Genomic DNA, 24,477 nt, shown 5'->3' on the forward strand with positions numbered 1-24,477 from the left:
CTAAACAGTCAGCAGTTTGGCATTGTATGGTAGAAGAAAACAACTCCCACAGTATATTAGCTCTAGATGTAATTGTAAGCATAAGTACTTTGTATGGTTTCCAACTTAAAGCCTACAGCTAATATCTATTTTAGTCAATAGTGTGGCACCTGATACATAATTTTAAGTGTTTGGAAAACGCAAGATGAAACTTTTCCATGTTCCAGCAAGATATGTTCTGGCTTTGATGGGATTTTGGGGGACCTTTACCCAAATCCTATTCAAACAAAATATAAGCGTTGCAATAATTGAGATGGTAGATTTTGCTGGCTTAGAAAATTTCAGCACCTCAACTCAGAACAGTACATTAACGTCAGATACGAACTGGACGACTCAACAGAATCTTCTCGAAATTCCAGAATGTCCTGATATGGGTAAATGGATATGTAGATAAAAAGATAAATCGTAACAAAAATATGACTTATTGAAAAATATTAATTCGTACATGCTTTTTTAGGAAGACGTTTTGGGCGACCAATTTTTTAGAAACACAATATTTGTATTTGATACAATGTTGATACAAGTTTGAAAGCTTGCAATTTTATCGCCAGTGCACTTTCCTTCAAATCAAGAATAGGCGGCACATTGTTTGGCCTCGCGTAGTGAAACTTGCATATAAATTATTGCATTAAAATGTATATACATTCTTTTAATGCATTCTTTTTCCTTCTTCTATGATTGCTTATACAGGGGCAGAAGCAGATTCCAATCGTACGAGTTTAAAGGACGAATTCAAATTTCTATGGACTGGTTCACAACAAGGTCTTGTGTTGGGAAGCTATTCTTACGGAGTTGTTGTATCCTTAGTTAGTGACGCTACAATTATTCATTATCAATGCAAAACATAAATATTGAAAGTTTTAAAAATGGTTAACTGAAGGCTACTTCTATGTGTGCCTTTTTACTCTAGTCAAATAATTGACTTTTTACATATATATATTATATATATATATATATATAATATATATATAATATATATATTATATATATATATTAGTCTTAACTGATGGAATTAGTCTTAACGGACTGTTTTAATTAAAGGAACCACTGTTCTAGTACATGGAACGCAAATATCACAGTGGCCAAACATTCGCAATGCTCAGAGCATATTTCACCACCTTAAATATTCTACGTGGTTTGAGTAGCCATTGGTATTCCGGTAGTCGCATTGGCAGTGGTTGAGTTGTTCATATTTTTCGAAGCCTCATTTTGGCAACAAGGTTTAAATGGGCAACACACTTCATAAACTCAGTTTCAGTATATCCAAGGAATGTACTACAAAATTCCGAATTTTAGTTACTGAATATCGTTTACAGGTCGCCATGACATCACTCAGTCGTAAGGTCGGCCACGTCCGTTTGCTTGGGTATTGCATTTTTGCTACTTCGATTTTAACTATCCTTACACCAGTAGTTACGGAGGCAGGAGGGTACATCGCATTAGTCGTGCTGAGAGCATGTTGTGGAATACTTTCGGTAAGTATTTACTATGTGTGTCTAGATTCGCCAATAACTTGTGGATATTATACCATGTGATAAACGGAACGAAACATTTTCATTTTATTTACTTGTTTTAGTACAGTGTTTCTCAGAAGGTGGAGCGCGCCCCACGAGGGGGCGTTGAGAACATTTTTTGAGGGGGCGTGAATCTAATTAAAAATAAAAATATTTGTTAGATTTGATTGCAAATTTTGCAATCATTTCATTGTTTACGTTCCATTTTCAACGTTTTTTCTTATTAAAACATACTTTCGTATTACTATCTGTTATTTGTAGCTTGTTGTTAGCTAGTTATTTTTGAGGAGGGGCGTGGTTTAAAAGGAACACTGTTCTAGTACATGGACCGCAAATATCACAGTGGCCAAACATTCGCAATGCTCAGAGATAAAGATACTGTATTCATGTATCTCAATTTCATCCTATATATTCACATAATTGTACAACCTCGACAAATATGGAAAATAACAATAAAAGGGAAAGAAAAAAAATGAGGAAGAAATGACTTCTGAGCTAAGTGTTCTAAGCTAAGCAAAATATGCCTGCTGTTTTTAGTTTATTTCCTTCATTCATTCAGGGTCATACAATATCTCAGTTGTTCGGGCTTGCAGGAATATGGTCACCTCCACAAGAACGAAGCAAAATTGTTTCTTTCATGTTAGCTGGTAAATACTTATAATCTTCAGTTTTATGTTAAGTCATTATTAATGTTAGAAACGGATAATGATGAAATGCTACAGGTGTTTATTCACCCTTCTAAATTCTCCAAAATAGTTTAGACTTTAACTTCGTAACATTATGAGTTCAGATGTGGTCAGATGCTTTCAATGGTGCTCTTATCTCCTGAGTTATCGTATTTTCAAAAATATATATCATAAATATATAAATTGAATATTGGGCGTAGTAGAAATTTAATATAGTATTTAATCATTCTTTGATTCTAATGCATTTACTTACTTTATGAAATCCAGGAGCTCCAATAGGCCAAAGTTGTTTTATGCCTGTTGCTGGGGTACTTGCAGGATCATTGGGATGGAAGTCGGTCTTCTACGTTACAGGTTAGATACAATATTTGCAATATTGAAATGAAATTCAGTCCTTTGAACTCCCGATAGATACCTACGAAGCTTCTTGTGTAATAACCATTTGGATCAAAGATGTTAAGATAAAAATGGTAAAATATTGCCTTCTGGGGAAAATATGTCTGTACGGGTATTTTTGGTGTAACGCATATTCTACTTTGTATCCTATCTGCAAACGCAAAGTTTTCGGTACAGACTGAGGGAGCGATACGACCATATGGCCTATAAGGAGAATTTCCAGCCCTATCAGTGAGTTTAAATTAATTAAAAGTACATTAAAAATCTCTATAGCGTCACAGTAGCTATTACAAACGTTTTTGTGTCGCAAGTTTGTGGCCACCTATAGACGAGAATATCGGTCAGAGACCGAAGACTTATCGATCGAAAGTTAGGGGATCCCCCAAAACAGCGCTCTTACTCCATAGTGACATCTTGTGTCCCATCACTAATTAATCAATAACTCTCTAATTATACGATATAATTCGCCCAAAATCAATAGGCTTCTGGTCCGAGATAAGATGAATGAACATGCAAAATCTGGAGCATATTCGATCTCGCTTTCGTGAGATATCGCGTGCATCTAACAGACATACAGACAGATAAATACCTATCAACATACTTACCGATTAAAATCGATAAGTAATAATTGGAACAAAGCTGCAGGAAATTAATGAAATGTGTGTTTACAACTTTCCAAGCACTGGATTCAATGAATAAACTTTAATAACTAAACATATGATTTCACATACCTAATATAGGTCTATCTATATCAGTGCTCTTCAACATTTTTGTTATTGTGGAACCCCTGATATAATTTTTCGATTTTTATGGAACCCCAATTAACAAACATAAAATAAAACTTGAAATACTCGTAACACGAAATATTTGTAATTCGAATATTTCTACTTCAGCAACGAAACAGAAAGAAGGTTACAAGCGTGAAATTCAATGACTAGGTTGTTCTTGCATTTCCTTTGCAATCTTCTTGAATTCTCATACTCATGTCTACATACTCTTCAAACAACTTCGCAACGACGCCTCAACATGCTGAAGCAAGAAATTATCCCCTCTAAAAAAACGGAACCCTATAAACTGACGGAACCCCACTGCATGTATTGCGGAACCCCTGTTGAAAAGCACTGATCTATATCTTGAAATTATCTATAGACTATGACAAACTACCTTCAATAGAATCGATAGCCTGCAGCATCAATTGTGCAATTCAATCTTTATCTTCTGTATAGGTGGATGTGGAGTTTGTTGGTCCATATTATGGTTAATTCTGATACACGAAACTCCAGAAAAACACCCCAGAATTTTAGACTCAGAAAAAAGATATATAACTTCGTCTTTAAGCCACCGACAGCAAAGTACGGAAAAGGTATGTTCCAGATTTCTTATATATTTTATGAATTTATACAATTAAACTTATACAGTTAACATGACATATACCAACCATATCTTGTAATTCAATGTGTCTCATTCAATATCTCTCATTTATTATGGCATTCTGATAGTTCTATGATAGCCAGACTAACATATTTTACAACTCGAAGTTTATAGTGAGCATGAACAGTTTTTTATTGAATAAAGCCGTTTAATTATGCTGTTAAACTTTTATTGATATCTGTAGTCAAGTATCTCCCATGCATGTTCCACATTGATGCACGATTCGACGAGCAATTCTATATTAAGCACAATACCAATAAATATTTTCTCAAACGTTGTACAACAATCGGTAATTAGATTCATATTATCAGAAGTAACAATTTGTATTGGAATTCCGTGTTATTTCTCACCTGCTTTATGTTAATATTTGATTTTAAAAAATCTGCACAAAGCAAAGAGGCGTGCACTATTTGAGCAGCGAAATAGACTCATCTCTGAGCGAAGTTACGATTGATCGCTGAAGTGCCAAGAGCTGCTAAAGAATTATAGCGGGGAAGTAGGCCTACGCGTTAGTAATTAAAGTAGGTCAGGTCTATACAGTGATGAGCTGGAAAAAACATGACAACCGGAACACGCACCCAATTAGCAAAAATGTAATATATATATATTTACAACACGACGCAAACATTTACAGAAAGTTTTGTCTGTCCTAAGATAGAGCCAAAGAACTGCAAGGAAATATGAAGAAATTATCTGAAATATGTCCATGTAAAATTGCAAGAATATTCGTAGCAATTCTATACAAATGTTATTATTAGAAAGGTATAGAATGAATTTCCATGGGGTCAATGGTCGGGAAAACATCTAAGACACGCTACTGCTGTACTAATTTTTTGCGTGATGTGATGTAAAAAGAATTACGATGTAACAAAACATAAATTAATACCTAAGATTACCAGAGGAATTAGACTTTTTGTACCATAATTTTATTTCAACAACAGGAACGCAAATGCAAAAAATGTCCAACAACCGGAACGCCGTTCCGGTGCGTTCCGGCTACAGCTCACCATTGGGTCTATATATAACAAAAATAAAATTATGAAAACCCACAAAATTGAAGTTCTTCAAAAAAAAAACTTTTGCACAATGTTTTAATCTTGCGGAAATATTGGCAGTAAACGGATAACAATTCATAATAAACCGCGCAAGTTGACTGAAAACGTATTTTGGAGAGAATAGTTCCGAACGACGCCATTCATCTCATTTTATAGCAAGACAAAAATAAAAAGTAGTGTCGTGACTCGTCAGCATAAATGAGTAAATGAGTTGTGTGTAGAGTCATTGAGCAATATAACGAACAATGTAGGGGCAATGATTGAGCCCTGAGGAACTCCAGAAGAAATCGTCTGGTTGTGTCATCATGAACGACGTTGACTTTGCGGCCAGCAAGAAATGATCTAATGGCGGCGAAAATCGGTACAAATATTCAGATTGCATTTGTGTCCGGCCGAGTCCGACATAATAAACTCAATCATGAGCTCTTCATTAAGCTTTGTTACGTCGATTAACTTCGGAGAACAGGTCGATGAATACCACGTCTTAGACCAGGGGTTCCCAATCTTTTTTCAGGGCGACCCCAAAGACAACTTTCAAGTGTCCAGTGCGACCCCAGGTCAATATATATATCTTTTCATGGAACTTTAGAGCTTTTTTAGCTGGGCTTTTGAGATTGGTCATGTGGTGGTATCAAGTAAAATAAGCTAAAACCAAACGGTGATGTCACAATAATCACCTACATTTTCTATAGCATAAGCATAGAGCGATGCCTATGGGCCTGTTTTACAGTAAGCCATGGTGCAAACTGCTAAATTTAACATTGTTTGTCAAATATATATTAGATGTTTTGTATATCCATCCTCGACCATAACTCAGCGACCCCATGACCTGTTTGCGACCCTACCTACTTATCACTCCGACCCAATTTGGGGTCGCGACCCCTGGTTTGGGAACCCCTGGCTTAGACAGTGGTTGCGGATGGTACTGTCGGTGAGCGATAAACTCCTTACAGTACTACCAGTCTGAAGAGAGTTAGCTATTTACGAAAATATATATATTCCATAGCATATCTCAAATAAGTTCCCTTTAGGGCGTCTCAGTCGCCTTTATTACAATCATATGAGATGATGCGGAACAGAGAGACTTATGACATGCTATGGTTTAATTTTTAAAAGAAACTTCACCTGCAATAAGAACATGGTTAGAACTACCAAAAAGAAGTTGGACATATGTTGAGCATACGAGGGCGGGATCAAATCAAGGGGACAGAGTTTTGTAATACAACGCTTACTCGCGTCTTCTGCTCCAACAAGTATAATCATGACATTATTTTTGCATTGCTCGCGGGCCACAATAGTGCCAAGAATAGGTAAACAGTGCAATACAAAACAAACACTTTTATTGTGCAAACAGATAGTTATCAGACATAGCCATCCCAGGCTAATAGAATCCGCATTCGATTTTTAGTTTTCTATAATGCCTATATTGTTAGCGTATATTCCCGACCAAAAAGATAGAAAGCCAGATAATAATTTAGACTGCCAAGCACATCATTCCACATCACTTATTGCCCTAACGAAATGCGATTTTTTGATTACTCTCCGAATGTGACGTGAGTCACAGATAATAAAGCGGCGGGCCACATGTGGCCCGCGGGCCTGGATTTGGACCACCCTGATCTTTTTTTCTAGAATCTAGATAATTAATTACTGATTGCGTAGTACGTATTCCCGTCCAGTGCTTATTTTGCAGCTGAAACACACATCAGCACGTCCGCAGATTTTATCCTCAGTGGCCGCAGGTTGTGGATAACTGATCGAGGAAAATTTGTTTCAATTATATGTTTTAAACTTTTGAAAAAATAGCACCAAACAAGGTTATACTTGAGTAAAAACTCAGTCCTCAGTATACGGCTACTTTTTATAAATACAAAAATTGCCAAATACCAAAAAAATACCTTTTTAGTATCGCGTGAGACACCGAATTTCGTATCACCTTCTTTATGTAATGTGAAGACGACACACAACACAAAGGTAATTCGACTCAGTTTTGTCGCCTGCGAAAACGTATACATACTAGCCTTTGTTTTGAATCCAATATGCCATACGATGTTGATTATACAAGTATACATAAATGCGGGTACAAAACTGTTATCTTTTATTGCATCTAATATTTTTTATTCAGAGAAATATACCGTGGCTGAAGATGCTCAAATCCCGTCCACTATATTGTCTTGTTGCTGTTCATTTTTGCAGCGTATATGGTAGAACAACATTCCGATTGTTGCTCCCAACTTATCTCAGAACTGCCCTGAAATTCGACGTGAAGACGGTAACTATCACTTTTGCAACTAAACTAAATGTAATGATTCGAAATAGGAGGAGAATCACCTTGGACAAAAACAAATTTTGAAATAATTGAGCCACTCACGTTCAGTATCTCTCAAATATAAAATTTTACATGCTATAATTTTATTGTTAACAGTCATTCGTGTTCTATTTCAAATACAGAGTGGAATCTTGAGCGCTGTCCCATTTGCATTGGCTGGTCTCTTACTATTTGTATGTGGACCCCTTGCCGATTATTTTATTTTGAAAGGAATTCGACCAATTATTGTAAGGAAAATCTTTACTGGTTTTGGTGAGCTAATATCAACTACTTTATACTTTCATTTCTCTGGTCTATGTTCGATGAAAAGTACGACAATAACGTCTTTTTTAGGTATGGTCCTTTCGTGTGTAGCTGTAGTAATTTTAATATACTCTGGATGTAACGTAGTACAAGTAATATCAATGGTGACTATAACAAGTAAGTTTAAAACTAGACATATTTACTCCAATATAATTATACGATGTTGTTGTATTTATATTCTATCTATTAAAATATCATCATTTTTTATGAACGAAATACTATCATATTTTTCATAATCGAGTAAGACAATATGTATTACAGAAATGGCCGTGCAGTGATATTTTCATGAATAGCAATTATTGTTGCTTTGACAAGATATTTTCATTTATTGCTTCTGTGTCATATAATTTTTCTCCAAAAATGCCGCATATACATTGAGCTACATGTAGTAGATCTGCAGAGACCAATACAAAATTTCAACTTGTACAAGAGTATGACAATATGTTATAGCTACCTCAGAGATATTAGTAACCTTTACAAAGTAGGGAAATCTGGTACCAGGTATATAAAATTTAACAAATTTGTCAAGTCCAATCGATCAGTACCTGACTGTGACGATTCAATTTGCACCATATTGTATGTTTCAAGTAGTTATTATAATACGGTACTAATGACAGTTGCAATGGACTCGTTTGCTGTACCTGGTTTCAAATCATGCCTTATTGAAATATCACCCGAGTTCAGTGGAATCATTTTTGGTATGAGTGCTACGATAGCAAACTGTTCTGGAATTTTGGCGCCACAAATCACAGGAGTTTTAAGGGATGCATATGTACGTACTGATATTTTATTGTGCGGTTAGGCAGGAAACGCACTCGGTAACTGATTAAAATAAAAATTTATTTTGAATCTCCCTCAGTAAGACGTGTCTTACACGATTCTGGCGAATAATGAACGCCATTTCGAATTAAATTCGAGCTATGACTCGACTTGCGTTAAGACTACGAGCATTAACCGACCACCTTTTCACGTTAACTAAAAGGATTATATTGATATTACAAATAAATGTTCCGAATTTTGTCATTCTCATGCATAGTGACTGCTAATGTTGCTCTGTACTGCCCTTTGCAGGTACAGTGAAACTACGTTGCCAAACAAGTGATATATAACTTGAGATGGTTGATAAAGTTGGAACGTACATAACTGCGTGTGTTAGCATTTCACTTATACACAACCTTTTTGTAACAACTCCTCCCGAATATGAAAAAAAACTTCAATCATATAGAAATAACTCCTAACTGATATTATGAACTATACTGCCAATAGCTAGCTAATGAGATACCATGCGCTTCAAATCTCGCATTTACCCTGCGTTAGTGATGTAATAGAGCTGTGGTGATATAGAAATATTCAATGATACATATCTCCGTTGAGGTTCTTATATAATTTATACAATAAGTTTGTAAATTAACAGCATGTTATGTTTTAGGGTTATTTTGGATGGCAAATTGCTTTTTGGATTGCTGCTGCTGCATATCTCTTCGGAGGTTTGGAATTTTGTATATTTGGAACCAATGAAAGACAGGTCTGGAAGAAGCCGAATAACCATCAATCTTCCGTAATGACAGTGACCGAAAACATATAATGGATCTTGTTTGTAGCACATCGACAGCCTGTTATTACAGTTAAAAATCGATTACCACTTTCTTGTACTACATGTTTAGGAAGGTCATTGCGCCAAAATTTGTGAGCTTCTCACCTGGGCAATGCCGACTGCCAATCACCCCTCGCGTTATGAAAACAGAACTCGAAGTCTGCCAGCCATGTCATGTAACCGTGAACGTAACAAATATATTGAATTACAAGGTTAAAAAAAGGTACTCCCGAAGTTTGCGCACCAAGATGTCGCACAACCCGAACCCTAACCTGGTACACAGACTGAGTTCAGGTTGGTGCGCATACTTAAGGAGGCCCTAAAAAAATATGAAATGACCGTTAAACCAATCCAGCCAGTCACTCTAAGACCCAAGTGATTGAATTCAACTGACAGAACGAACAGTAGCAAAAATGCCGCACAAATATTCTATTAAAATCTAGAAACGAACAAAAAGATTCTTTGCTATGGATGTACGAGGTATATGTTGTACATCTATAGTCAACATTTCATTCTAAGAGTTTTCATCTTTTCTGTTTATTTGCGTGGACTTGAAAATAGTATAATATGTATATATATTTAATGTTTGCCACAATTTCACAATTTTGTAATCAGACCAAATTTAACATTGAGGTTAATGTTCCGTGATTTATGACTAAAGATGAAACAATTTTTCAATATTTGAATGCGTTTTCCAATTTGTTTTAAATTAAAAAAAAATTCATTCCAACATCGGGTTTTGATCGTTCAGCGGATGCGGATAAACATAAATCTAGATAAATAAAAATGCAAAGTGTTTGGTATCTATTATTTGCAAGTGTTTGAATTTTGATTTTTGTATATCTAGCCTCTGACTGATCTCCTATAGACTTATACCTTTCATACATCTACGAGAATTGTACTTATATACAAGCGGATGGCTCAGATTTTCGAGATTGTTCATCATAACATGTTTAGAGTCGCTCTCACGCCCCTTCATTCTTGCGTCGGTTGCGACTCATATTACATTCACCAAACTACAATAAGATTACAAATAACAAAAAAACTACAAACCAAAAAAACAGCCATGAGACCATATAGGACACGAAATACGCGTACCGTTATCGCTAACGTCACGTTGTTCAATGACCACGAGCAAGTCAAAATTAATCAAGGAAAATTCTCATGGTGGCACCAAAGTTTGGGATAAAGCAGAGAAACGAGGAAATTCAATAAGTAATGGTTATCTACATAAGATTAGTGCCGTTGTTAAAACAATTTTTTTTTGTTTCAGCAACGACACGAACAACAACAATAAAAAGCCCCATTGTCCATTTCACGTCCAACATATATATATATACTAAAAGCGCTTTAGGGTACTTTAGAAATGAGAAATTGCCTACAAATACCTCCTGATATCATACTTCGGGACTTACCTTTCCCGATCATACGGTGTTCCTGAGAGTTTAAAAAAATATCCATTGCATTTGTTTCATGTCTAAGAAACCGTTGCATTTATTTTACATAATATAAGAAACTTGCGCAATTGCATTGTCGATTGCCGCAAGATGTCACAATCTTACGATTATTATTATTATATATATATACTGGGTTTTCGTCTTAGTTTGACCTGTCAATTTTCTGGTATTTTTCGTATTGAAAATGAATGTTTGCAAGATATGATGGCGTGATAGATCCGGGCAATCAGCTGATTATCAGCTGCAAAACAGCTGGTCAGCATGAACCTCAGTCACGTTTACAGACCATTTATGAGGTGATTTGCGAAATTGCATCAACGTGATGCGTTTGAAAGCTAAAGTAAAACATCGAACCCGCTCAACTCACTATTAAAACGGTGCAAAATTTAAATAGAATGATTGATAATAGAATGTCATTAATTTAAATATTACATCTTGCGAAATAGTCGGTTAGTTGCGCAATTTGTGCAACTGAGTTTAAATTGAAATTACAAATTATTTAGAATACGGTTTAAAAAACGTAGATTAGGGAGATAAAAGAACCCAAACGTTGCTTGCGCATTGCACACATATGCAGAGTTAAGTTTGAGTGCAAAAATCTGAAAAATTGATTGAACTATCAATAGAAAATTTTATATATATGCAAGTTTACATCGTGTTGTTTTTCTATGAAAATATTTACCGCTGCATTCAATTTTTCCGTGATTGCCATCACTTAGTATTATTTGAATGCAATGCAATAAAGCTAATATCGGGCCGTCGACAAAGAGTCGTATGTTTTGAAAGCCCTTTTCAAGTTCATCGAAGAAACCACATTTTGGATTTGTTGGTAAATTCACTGCATTTGGTAAATAAATTCACAAGGTTACGCGTTAAAATTTACAAAATTTATATGAAATGAAATCAGCTTCTATAATTCTAGAAGTTATACAGGGTCGCCCAAATAAACATTTAATGAACTGATTGAGTGTTGGCATTCATATTCATCAATATTTGTGATAAATAGAATAGTGATATATATGCATACAAGTAGATCCGTTTAAACCAAGACTTCTTAAACAAACTTAGCAAACGTTCGATATTTCTAATTGCGTCGAAACAATTAAAATTTCAAATTTGACTAAAAAATACAAAGATAAAATACTAAACTAAACGCTTGTACGCTTTCGACTGTTTCTTGAAATGCGGCTATAATTATGCCGCTATATCGTGACACAAACAGCTGATCGGATTGCACTGAAAATTGCAACATTTTCTTGCTCGTTTGACAGGCTCAAAGGAGTTCAAAATCGATACACATTTGCACAAGTTAACATTCCGTGTGAGATTCGCATGCAATTCATCATGTTGAAGTGTTGTTCCGCAATGCCCATGCTTAGTCCAAAATATCAAATTTTCCTGACACAGACAGATTTATAATTGCACATGAACTTGCATGAATTATGGTACCCCCGGATAGCAGTCATGCAAACTTGCTGCAAAATTGGATATTGCATAACTTCAATATTGCGAAATAGCATATGACAGGATTCGTTAAGCTGTGATTTATTGATTTATCAAATAATACTGTGCGTTTAGCAGAAATAGTAATGAGACGATATGTACTGATTTACATGCAACTTTGCAGTTGCTGGCATGCTTTCCTAACAACCCTACAGCATAGGAGTAGCAGGAAAGCAAAATTTTGGTAGTATTTTTTCAAAATAACTGTAAATTATTATTTTCACACAACCGAATATGACATCACTAACGAATGTAAAAATGAATGCAAATCTAAATTAGATTTGGGTTTGTTGGAAGCCTTGTGAATTGCGATGAATGTATCATATTAATTAAAAAGAATATGTAAAAATTACGCCACCAACTAATACGCATCATATCAAAATATTCACTTTCTAAATTATGAAAAAGATCACTGACCATTAAAATTTAACTTGGAAGAACGCGTTGTGTTGCGAAACAATCACTACCAGTGTTTTGCAAAACTATTTTAAAACAGAATTTTGCAAAGAGAACTGCAGCGAAATGTCACGTTGCAAAATTTTGTTTTGATGAACAAATGCCAAAACCTGACCCTTCAAATGCATAGATGGAAGTTACGAAATATGTCAAACACGACGCCGGGAGCTTCATCATCGCAGCCAAATGTTTCAGAGAAAACGTGCAGCCGTGATATTTAAATATCATACAAAACAGTATAAATATAAGGACTGAAAGCAACTTATTCAACACAAGATTTCTATTCAAAGAGATAGTAGTCTGAAAACAACTACCTACTTGATAAGAAAAATCCATGATGATGTTTAAGGTAACACTTATCTGTGCCCTTCTCGGGTGTGTCTTCGGACGTCAATACAAAATAGTCGCGGAGAGTGAGATTGATATCCAAGGAATGAAAGATCGAGTATCCTACTTCGACAAATCGTGGCGTGACATCTTCAACGAAAAACAGCTTCACAGACAACCAAAATGGAAGATTGTTGAGAATGATACCGAACACAAATCGTACGAAGTTCGTCAATACGACGAAGCCTGGTAAGCATTGTAGTCATTCGTCCGAACGCAAAAATATTTGCGTACGAAATGATATCTGTTAAAATAGGATGTATTGTTTTGATAGTTCGAAAACATCGCTAAGGACTACACAACTCTTTCAATATTTCTGGCTTATGTCAGTGAGTGTATTTAACGTATCCAATATCTCAGCTAATCTCAAGAAATATACTAATACTAAAGTAATAACTACTAAACTAAAACGTTTTATAGTATGTATTATTTTACTTCCGCAGATTTAATATTTGTATTAAAGTATTCCAATATGAAAGCTTTGTTTTGTTTAGATTTTTATTCAGTGCTGCATTCAGGCATTGGTATTACAATTTACATATTTCTAGGTTTGTGTCTTCACACACTCCCTGTCTGAATCAGAGCGAATCTGCCGCTGATGGTTACGTTCGCCTTTACATCTTCATGGACATCAACAATGTAAAGCACCCAAACCAATATCCTCTTACCTACCCGATCTTGTCAAAGGTTGAATTGGGAGCTGAAGCCATTGATCGTCATATCAAAACCAGTGGCGATAACGTCCGCGTTTCTGAAACCGACAAAGAACAGGTTTCAGCAAACAAACCCGTTGAATATGTCGTCGGCAATGAGCGCATCCGGTATACACCCCAGCACAAAACCCCGATCGTCGATGGCAAAGCTAAAGATTTGAAGAGTATCTGTCCTGACCGTTTCTCTCAGCAATTTTACCTTCCAATCCCAGTAACCCAAACCCCACCCAAACCCTCTGATGTTAGCATCTCTACTGATTTAGTCCCAAAACGCACTTACTTTGTTCGCCGATACGCTGACGAGTTTACTCACGAAAGTCAGAGAAATTGCAACCTCCAGGCTGGTCTACTCGCCCGCACTTTGGCACTCTCTGGTGTTCGATTCAACCCACGCTCATATTATTGCGCTATGTACGAACCAGGTACTAGTGACGTCACAGCCCATTTCGAAGTTTGGTTTGAAGCCGTGAATGAAATGTAACTCTGATTGTGGAGGAAAAAAAGGAAAAAAAATTATCATTTTATCATATCATTTTTAGAGCAATGGAACAAATGCAGCTGTTACCTAAATTTACCTTTTCACAAATTAAGATTGCAGAAAGTTAGTTAGTTTAATATTGAGCAGATTTGCCTATTAAATTTGAATTTATGCTTTTTCAAACATTTCATTCAATAAAAGTCATTTCATGCATTCCTTCTCCATGTATTTGCCAGCATTAGAAATTGTTTGTCTATTTCAACACAGCTTAGTCCGTCGAGTTATGTCACATTTTAGAGTATTATAAAATATATATTTCATTGGTCTTGATTTCAGAACTAATCATAAAAAGAAAGTGATACTTTGTAATGGGTGAGCATTATGTTTGATTGGCCAGAATACAGCACCATTTTCCAGACCATAATTTTACTCACTCGCCCATAAAACATAGTTTTTAAGTATAATCGATAAATGTAAAAACTGTTCGTTTTTTTAGAAGCGATTCGACGATATTTAACAATATAGTTTGGAACTTTTCTGTTACTTATTTTTCGAATAAATATATACGGTATCTTTATGAGCTAAAAATATAACATTCTGAAAAAATTGTTAATCGCCAAAGTCCAACAGAACGTTCATTGCTCCGGGGCACCACCAATCTGAAGCTGTCATTTATCACAAATTGCCATCGACACCTATTCTTTGCAAATGAATTATATTTTAGCTACTTGTCGCAGTTCAACCATACACTAGATTCGGTATAAAAGTAGTTTACTGATATTTAAATTTAAATAAAAACAAATATCGACTGTACAGGTATATTAGGCAATTTTTATAAACAGTATTCTTTCTACCCAGTGTAAATTTTTTTCCAGTTTCAGGCGGGATCATCTAAATCAACTGTTTTGAAAAAGCATACTTTTTTTGAAGGGGTTAGATAGTATTTTTAAAGGGGCGCATCCTTTTTTAAAAGAAACCTATCATTTTCACAGTAGGCATAACTGATTCAGAAAGTACATTGCATTTAGAAGGACCAAGGCATTTTTACAAAGATCATACGCATAGATTATTTACGAGTGGCATATTAAGAGCGGGCATAGCGTTTTACCTTACAAAAGACACGATCTATCACAGTGGTTCCCAGCCACCGTACCGCAGCACATTAGTGTGCCACGGAATAACTATTGGTGTGCCGCGAAAAAATATCATTTTCGATATCATTCCAAGTGATTTCAATAGACAGTTGAAAGTTAGCATATCGTCTTACAAACGCGCATTTTAATTTAAAACTTAGAAAGAAGATGAGAGTGAACTAAGCTGCTCAGGTTTTTAGTTATACTGTCAGCCAAGCACTGAAAACGTTTTTTCACCTTGCCGTGAATCTTCTCTGCGACTGTTTATTTACATTCTCTGGATTAAATCAACTATGTCGCTGATACTTGGTTCGCAGGCTTGTTTTATAGCAAAATGACTTTATGACTATGAGTAGAAAATATTCATGTTTTGTGATAGGTGTGCCGCGGAAATTTGAAGAGTTCAATGGTGTGCCGCGATATAAAAAAGGTCGGGAACCACTGATCTATTAGAATGGGTATAATGGTTCACATAAGTCTATAGCGGGAATAAACACGATTTTTAAATAGCGGGTAATGAATTTTTCAAAGCTCGGGCTTTGCATGCAAGTTTAAAATTGCATACATACAAATATAAAATCGAAAAAGCGTTACAGTTTATTTGCGGGAATATTTGCAAGGAAAATTCGTAAGGCTTGTGCCCAAATTTACATTCAACCATAGCAATAGCGCTATTATTGGCTGAAACATCCAAATTTAGTGTTAGTGTTGTAGTAAAAATTGTCAGAATATAGTTACGATTTTTATCGGGCCATCAATATGATTGAATTTGTTCAAATTCATCAAATTACGGATTCGTTCGCAAATGACTATGGAGTAAAAAACTGTATCATCTGTGGTATAAGACATTGCCGAATCAAGCCACCCAACAAAACGTAAAAAGTATTTAGGGGGTCCATTTACTAAACTTCGCGGAAAGTCAGGCTAACGAACACGGTCTCCCAAAAACGCAATAGCGAAAAGTATTAGAATTCATTTACAGAGGATCTCGTACTGACACAAAACGGTCAACATACAAGTGGGGTGTCACGGAACATGTCAATATTTATTGTTCGTTGATGTAGAGTTGGTGTAAATTATAAACAGTCGAATTAAAAGAAACAACGGCCCGGGTTTATCCCACCGTCTCACCATAACCAAACAAAATGTAAACATTGTAATATCGGTCATACGATAACGAAAATGTATCAGACAGTACTACAGTACAAACAAATGCAAAGCGTCTCACTTGTTTCATAATCACTCGGGCACAGTTATTATCAAACCCTTATACCACGACCTAACTACATCTTCTATATTTAAGCAGTAAAGCCGATCGTAACGATTTTATGAGATCGGTGCCAGGCTCGACACCAAGATCAGTGAGTTCACACTTTCTGTTGTATATGGCTGTTGCATTTGTGACCACATATAAATTGAGGGTTCAAACAAGGAGAAAGGGAATTAGCGCGAGTGTATGATAATTACTGACAAATAAAGACTCAAATTTGACGTAATCAGGGGTGCATTTAGGTTTACATATGAAAGTTATTTTATTAAGCTTTTTTTTTTTGAAAAGTCTTCACTGGCTCAAACCAAATGCGACAAACTTACTGAGAAGTACAAGTACAACTTCAATGTCAATATGCGTCAAATGAAGACAGATCAGTATATATATTTAAGAAAAATCCCCAGTATTGGTAGCAACCAAAAAGCAAATCAGGACTAAAAGCTGGAAACGCCAGAAATTATTGTTGAGATATAAAGTTATTTAATTTTGATTACAACCAGCAAACTTAAAATCAATGAACAACCAGCGAATCATGTTTGCAGTTTTTAATGGTTAGTTTATTCAGTAGAAAAAAAAGGAAGTATTTCATTTCTATCGTCAATTACATCAAAAACAGATTACACTTAATACAGCTTACAACGATTGCATGCTGAAAAACAGCTAATTCAGTTGCAAAATGTGAAGATTCAGAACAAAAAATATGTGATGTGAAATTGAATTTTTTATTTATATATTAAATATCATTGCAGATAGTAGACTATGATGCCAAAACAACTGCAAGTTCGTTATGTGTTTGCCGTGTTTGCATTTATGGGAACCTTCAATCTTTACGCTCTACGTCTTAATCTCAGCGTCGCGATAGTTGATATGGTCGATTTTGACAATGAAAGGTCAGGAAATATATCAAATATTGGTTCGCACAACGAAACAAACATGACAATAACTGAAACAACTACTGTCCAAGGTGATAATGAACAAAGTAGAATTTTTTATCTGATTATTTTACGTGCAGTTCGCAGACTTAAAATAATTGTATGTATATGATATTTGAGACGCGTATACTGTAAGTATGTACTTTTTTTGGCGCTCCGGTAGTATGTGCACCAAGATGGCGCACAACCTGAACACTAACCTAGTACACATACTATGTTCAGGTTGTGCGCCATCTTGGTGCACATACTACGGGTGCACCCTTTTTTTAGATGTAAGCTTTCAAGTACAGTCCCATCCTTTTTGTGTCGCATGGTAGTGTTGTCTATACAGCGATACAATCATTTAAATAGAATGGCTTGGACAATTGGTGGGATCACATCAATGAAGTTCACTTACTTAAGATAATTTATTACTTTATACTGTTCTTTCTATGTTCTTTAAGTGACATAATACTCAGTGATAGGTTCAATGGCATAGTAATAGGATATAAATCTTAAATTCGAAAATGTCGAAACTTCCAAGTTTTAAAAATTACATTTCATAATCTCAGATTATCCGTCGGAAGGAAATAAGTTCATTTGGAATGAAAATCAACAAGGATTGCTTCTTAGTGCATACTTTTATGGATACATGGTAACGCAGGTAAACAACACCACCAAAAATGTATATAAACATATTTTCGTCGAGGCAAGACAAGTTTACGGAATCATGACGATAATTTTGAGTTACTTAGATAAAAAAAAAACATTATGTATTTTGTCTTACAATATGTGTTATATTTTTCTGTGATGGAAGTTATGACCGAATGAATATGTTGCAACAACTATTACCAAATTTCAATAGTCCCATTGAATACAACTCCCACCCTTTACAACGTACATTTTGTCTGTAAGAATAATTCACTGTAAACATTTAACTAGTCGAAAATTGTCGAATTTGCTCAAAGCAACGTCACAGTGAGAGTACCTAATATCCGTGAAGTTGTACTGAAACTACATTGTGTTATGGCGGTGCGTCAGTAACTACAGACTGCGTTAGTAAGTACACACTGGTGAAAGTCTTGAAGCAGTTTGCAAGTCGTTATGATCAGTAAACCAGCAATGGAGTAGAGAATTCCATATAGCTGAAATTCTTGAGGAAAGGAGCATTTGTATTTAGTTCGGTATTTTTTAATTACGCATCACAAAATGTCGTATCATAGCAGTAAATAACAAAGTCAGCAATGTAATAACATGAGCTTTATTACAAAGGTTCCTGGAGCTTATCTCGGAAGAATATTTGGACGAGTTCGAGTTTTGGGAGGATGTGTTGTCGGTTCATCAACATTGACGTTACTTTTTCCTGTTGTAGCTAAAAACCTGGAACTCGGATCCGTAGTCGCAATTCGTGTGCTTGTAGGAGTATTATCGGTGAGTAATATCTGACTTATAAATATATCTATACAAATTTAGTTAGTGGATTGCCTCAGCAAAATGTAAGACAATTTGTTATAGAAGTGCTGAAAATATTTTTCTGCAAACAAAAATATAGCAATAACAATACACAACGCTTAGAATAACATAAATTATCTGTACTATAATAATGGGCGGTTAACTATTATAATACTTTTTTTTCATTCACGAATAATTTTGGCATATTTTCTAAAATTACTCCAATACTTACTAAGTACAATAATTTGACGGTTTTGCATTCATTTATTCCATACAGGGCGTGACAATGCCCATCCTATTTGCAACAACTTCAGCTTGGGCACCTTTGTCTGAAAGAAGCAAATTGATATCGATATTGTTCGCAGGTATGATTGATCAATTGACATCCAATTTCTAGTTGTTCTTCCTAACTTGAGCCTTTCGGAGTTTGCTCAAGTTGAATAATTTCGATATATTTATCAGGAATTCCTACCGGGACTTGCATCATTCTCCCAGTAGCAGGTTTGCTCGCAGATGCTTATGGTTGGGAATCGGTGTTTTACGCGACCGGTAAGTATTCAAACTGATCATTAAAACTGCATATATGAAACTATGACTGTTATCTTCCAGGCAGAAAATATCATCACATCACGTAGAATCGTTTCGTAGAATCGTAGAACTTGATATATGCCTTTGTATATATAACATTTTCTCTTTGTTCGGAAGGTTTGTTTGGGTTATTGTGGGCAATACCGTGGCTCATTTTCATTTACGATTCTCCCCAAGATCACCCGCGAGTTTCAGCTGTAGAAAAACGATTAATTATGGGATCAAAAGATGAGATGATACAAAATAAGAAACATAAGGTTAGATTAATACATTTTTTTTTTAGATATAATCTACTTCTATATACATCAATACGGAAAATCGCTAGTAATGCCAAATATTTAGCTTTGAGAAAAAGATGTCTGTTTAGGACCCCAAGATGAGTTACAAATACGAAACCATGGTTCACGAGCACGTAACTGGGTCTATAAAAACTCAATAGCGAAATCTCCTATGTACGATTCATGAAGTATCTCGTAAACACTTGACGCACGGTCGAATACATTCTTTTCTTACGTACGATCGTCGTTGAATAAAACCGTTGTCTGATCAATCAGTCGTCTCACTGGCTTTTTCATGCAGTAAGTAAACACCAAAACTTATACATTTAATCCCTGTTAAGAACATGCCGAATTGCCAGCAATGAAAATTTTAGCCTCGTTATTTTGCGAGCGCCACAGAGTGTTAAAATAAGTTGGCGAATGCCAATTTCTAGATAAACTGTTAGAGGAAAGGATTTTACTAGACGTCCGATTTAGCTCGAGAAAAATTCTCTCGATTATTTACGATGTTTAGGAAATGTCATTTTAATTTGAAAACGAAAGTTGGTGCTTTAATAGCACGTTGAATGTTAACGAAGTTAAGCGAATAGGCCCTAGATTACAATCTGTCTCTATTTTATAGCGTCCCGTTCCTTGGCTTTCAATGATAACGTCAGGAGCATGGGCTTGTCTGGCATTCACCCATTTTTCAAGTTTGTTTGGAAAATATCTGTTGATGACAATGTTGCCAAGTTATTTGAAGACCGTATTGAACTTCAATGTTAAAGCGGTAAGAATTGAAATTGTATTCATATGCATACATCTCGAAATACCCCAAGTGTTGCACGAAACTTTGATAAATTCTAAAGTTAATTTATAGTATATTTACAGTATATTTATAGTTTATAAAATTTATACGACTGCCATACCCCTAAATTTAATATTTACCCCATTCGCTTTGAAACAAATGACAATGGCATATTATTTACTTCTATTCTTCAGAGTGGTGTTTTGAGTTCCATTCCATTTATGCTTGGTGCACTGTTGCTCTTTGTCTCTGGACCACTGGCGGATTGCCTCATCGCAAAGGATATTAAATCAATTTATGTCAGAAAATCACTAACTACAATTGGTATTTATTTCACAACATTATATATTCAGTTTATATACAACATATATATGTAAAGAGCTAGAGTTTGGCATTCGGTATTACTGAATTGAATAGAAAATGCTATATTTCATCATTTTATATTGAAGAATTCTTGAAAAACTAGAAAAATTTGCGATAAAATTATATTTTAAGATATTTTAGATCGGTCCTATCAATAATCTAATAAGTCTCCTATAGTAAAAACGACTAAGTATTGCAAAATTCCAGAGAAACGAATGGATCATCCAAGTCAAGTATTCAATGCAGTAAATAAATAATTATTTTTTTTTTTAAATATCCTTCAATTGATCAAGATTAACGATGTATTATACACAGGGCTTTTGACATCAAGCATATCAATAAGTATTGTCACTTACATTGGACCAAGTGTACCAGCAGCCATGACACTATTCACTCTATCAGGTACGATTGATTGATTGTTATTTGAAAGGTTCCAGTTTAACGAATAATAACAATAAAATAGAAAAATTATGTGTAAATAGGTGTGTCCGTTTTTCAGTTGCCATGGACTCGCTGGTGGTGCCAGGATTTAAGGCATGTATTATGGAAATAACGCCAGAATTCAGTGGAATAGCTTATGGTCTGAGTAACACGGTGTCAACGCTTAGTGGGATAATCGCTCCACAAATAACAGGATTTTTACGTCAGAAATATGTACGTCGAGCATGTTTTATTATCAAACTTCCACTTGCACAACTGAACACGATTTACGACAGTATTTTGTTTTAGGATGAAGATCCAATTACTGGATGGAGAGTTTCATTCTGGATTGGTGGAGCTATATATTTTCTTGGTGCAATGGTTTTCTTAATCTTTGGTACAAACAAGAAGCAACCGTGGTCTTATGAGTCGGGTGAAGGAAACGAAAAAGGAAAAGAGGAAGAATTGTGCGAATTAAATCCAAAATAATTGGGGAAACTGACATCACAATTTGAAAAGCGAAATAACGCCACGAATCTGTATATATTTTACATATTTTCTATGTGATAGATTTTGGTTTTCTTTTGTTGTTTCTGTCCATGCATTCTTTTGTTTTTTGCGCTCTCATGCTAAAAATGGAGCACCAATAAGTCGTGGAAACGCCTATTATGATTCAGTTGAAAATGTCAATTGTATTGCTCGTAGCCTAATGAAGTATCTTCTCATGCTCGATCTGGAATTTTTACATTGTTTCGTTTTTTAAATGCACAAGACGAGCATAGTACAATATCGTGATTTTATTGTGTATTCCAAATGGATTGAAAAGATATCGCCCTATTGCAGGGGTCGGCAACCTACGGCCCGCGGAGTAAAATAATCCGACCCGCGACGCTTCAATGAATTATAGCGACAAAACGGCGGTTTTGACGATGAATTAATTTTACAATCTCCGTTTGAGTAGTTGATTATATTCTATACACGTAATTGTGAAAAACATGGGGAATAAATTGTATTATAACAGAAAAATTTAATGAAATCGTTTAAAACTCTCTTCCAGCTGTTGACCCAATTTATTTGACATGGTCTTTTTAAAGTTATTTTTTTTGTCAACCACTAAGCCCTAAAGCTTCTCTTATGGATTTTTAAAAGCGTGTGCTAGAGTTCTATTCAGCAATATATTTTTGAAACACACTCCGAAAAAAAAATTTTTTTGCAAAAATATCTCAAAAATTTCTAAAAATAAATTGGACTTTGAGAAATTCTGTGTACAGTAGAGGGTTAATAATTAATTCCTAATTAATTAATTTTTTTTTCAACGTTTTCGTCAAGTTTTTCCTAACACAACATCACCGAAACGCCTATTATAGAATAAATGGTTATTACTCTGAAATTCACAATTGTATTTACAGGTGTATCAAGTTCAAGGCTAAAATTACTGATTTTGATGACGTCACAGCTCTTATTATTACTGCACAGACCACCCCCAACGCAAAAATATTAAATTTTTTCGACGGAAATGCGCGTAGAACGGCGTAAACAATCCCATACGCGCATTTACGCGTTAAAATTACCATTAATTTTACGTTTTTTTTAACTACAAAAAATCTCCATACTTCTGCCAACTATGGAGCAGTCGAAATCATATTTATCAAAACAACACAGCGCCAGGGATGGTCAGGGATAGTATATATGACTGAAAATACATGCTAAACCAACAATAAGTCATTATAAAGGAGTATTTCCTGTCTGAGCTGAGTCGACATTTTCAGACGTCTGACAGGCGATTTTGAAATCCACGCTATTTATAGCATTCGCACTTTGCGTCACGGCTGGAAGGTTCTATCGCTTCTCTCATATCAGGCGATAACGTCAACAAAGAGCTAAGAGCGATATTAACAGTAGTTTACCGAGCACAAAATTAAGCGTAAATATTCTCTCATATGAGCTTAGCCGCTGTAAAAGGGTTTGAGCCTACAATTTAATTACAATTAGACAAATGGCAAAAAACGCAGAAAAGTTGATGCTGAGTACAGAGGGTTCATTGGCGCAGAACACTTGGCCAGAAAAAATGAAACATAACGTCTTTTGAACAATTGAACCGAGGAATAAATGGCCAAAGAAGGAAAAATAGAAGAAATGTTAGAGGATAATATGAAACGTCGTCAAATGAGGCGGAACGTTCGTTCTCTTGAAAATGAATGGCTGTTCAGGACTCCGTTTGATGCCGTGGATACGGCTACAGGAAATATTCAAAAGGAACTTCTTGAGATGCAATGTAATGTGGAAATGAAACATAACGTCTTTTGAACAATTGAACCGAGGAATAAATGGCCAAAGAAGAAAAAATAGAAGAAATGTTAGAGGATAATATGAAACGTCGTCAAATGAGGCGGAACGTTCGTTCTCTTGAAAATGAATGGCTGTTCAGGACTCCGTTTGATGCCGTGGATACGGCTACAGGAAATATTCAAAAGGAACTTCTTGAGATGCAATGTAATGTGGAAATAAAATTTATATTACAAAGAACAAGCTAACAACTATGATTAGTGATGCCCATTCAGTGTTCCACCCAGCGCTGGATTAACCAATAAACAATATAAGCACGTGCTTAGGGCACCAAGCAAAGAGGGGCACCACAAAATTTTAGAGCAGAAGTTTATATATAAATAGTTTATCGGTGTTTATTAAAATATTACGAGTTCACCAGACAACTCAAACTTCAAATTGTTTGCTTATTTTACTTCTTCAAGTATCATATTAACCTTCTTTATTAAAAATAAAAACTGGAACCGATTTATTAGACACGAAATGGGCCTATGGGTCATTTTCTTAAATTGTTGTTGTTTTTTCTTTCTAGTAGTCTCCTTGTTGCAGCATTTTTGTTTTAAAAAAAATTCTTTTTTCGTCAACAGTTGGTCCAATTAACTATTTGCA

The 24,477-nt window shown here is 35.2% G+C and overlaps 2 protein-coding genes across 2 annotated transcripts; both read left to right on the forward strand.

Moving 5' to 3' along the window:
- Positions 1 to 149: 149 nt before the first annotated feature.
- On the forward strand, positions 150 to 24,345 carry LOC120346348 (uncharacterized). Its single transcript, XM_078115246.1, has 22 exons — positions 150 to 413; positions 730 to 845; positions 1,356 to 1,514; positions 2,113 to 2,200; positions 2,507 to 2,593; positions 3,862 to 3,998; positions 7,247 to 7,393; positions 7,573 to 7,702; positions 7,784 to 7,870; positions 8,371 to 8,525; positions 9,183 to 9,332; positions 17,501 to 17,708; positions 18,228 to 18,319; positions 18,928 to 19,086; positions 19,385 to 19,472; positions 19,570 to 19,656; positions 19,813 to 19,952; positions 20,596 to 20,742; positions 20,955 to 21,084; positions 21,439 to 21,525; positions 21,623 to 21,777; positions 21,853 to 24,345. Exons 1-22 carry the CDS (start codon positions 185 to 187, stop codon positions 22,030 to 22,032), a joined length of 2,958 nt encoding a protein of 985 aa, XP_077971372.1. The 5' UTR covers positions 150 to 184; the 3' UTR covers positions 22,033 to 24,345.
- On the forward strand, positions 13,032 to 14,646 carry LOC120346659 (uncharacterized). The gene is made up of 2 exons (XM_039416446.2): positions 13,032 to 13,339; positions 13,699 to 14,646. Exons 1-2 carry the CDS (start codon positions 13,098 to 13,100, stop codon positions 14,342 to 14,344), a joined length of 888 nt encoding a protein of 295 aa, XP_039272380.2. The 5' UTR covers positions 13,032 to 13,097; the 3' UTR covers positions 14,345 to 14,646.
- Positions 24,346 to 24,477: the final 132 nt, after the last annotated feature.

Source organism: Styela clava, chromosome 8, assembly GCF_964204865.1.
Source record: "Styela clava chromosome 8, kaStyClav1.hap1.2, whole genome shotgun sequence".
In the NCBI taxonomy this organism is placed as follows: Eukaryota; Metazoa; Chordata; class Ascidiacea; order Stolidobranchia; family Styelidae; genus Styela; species Styela clava.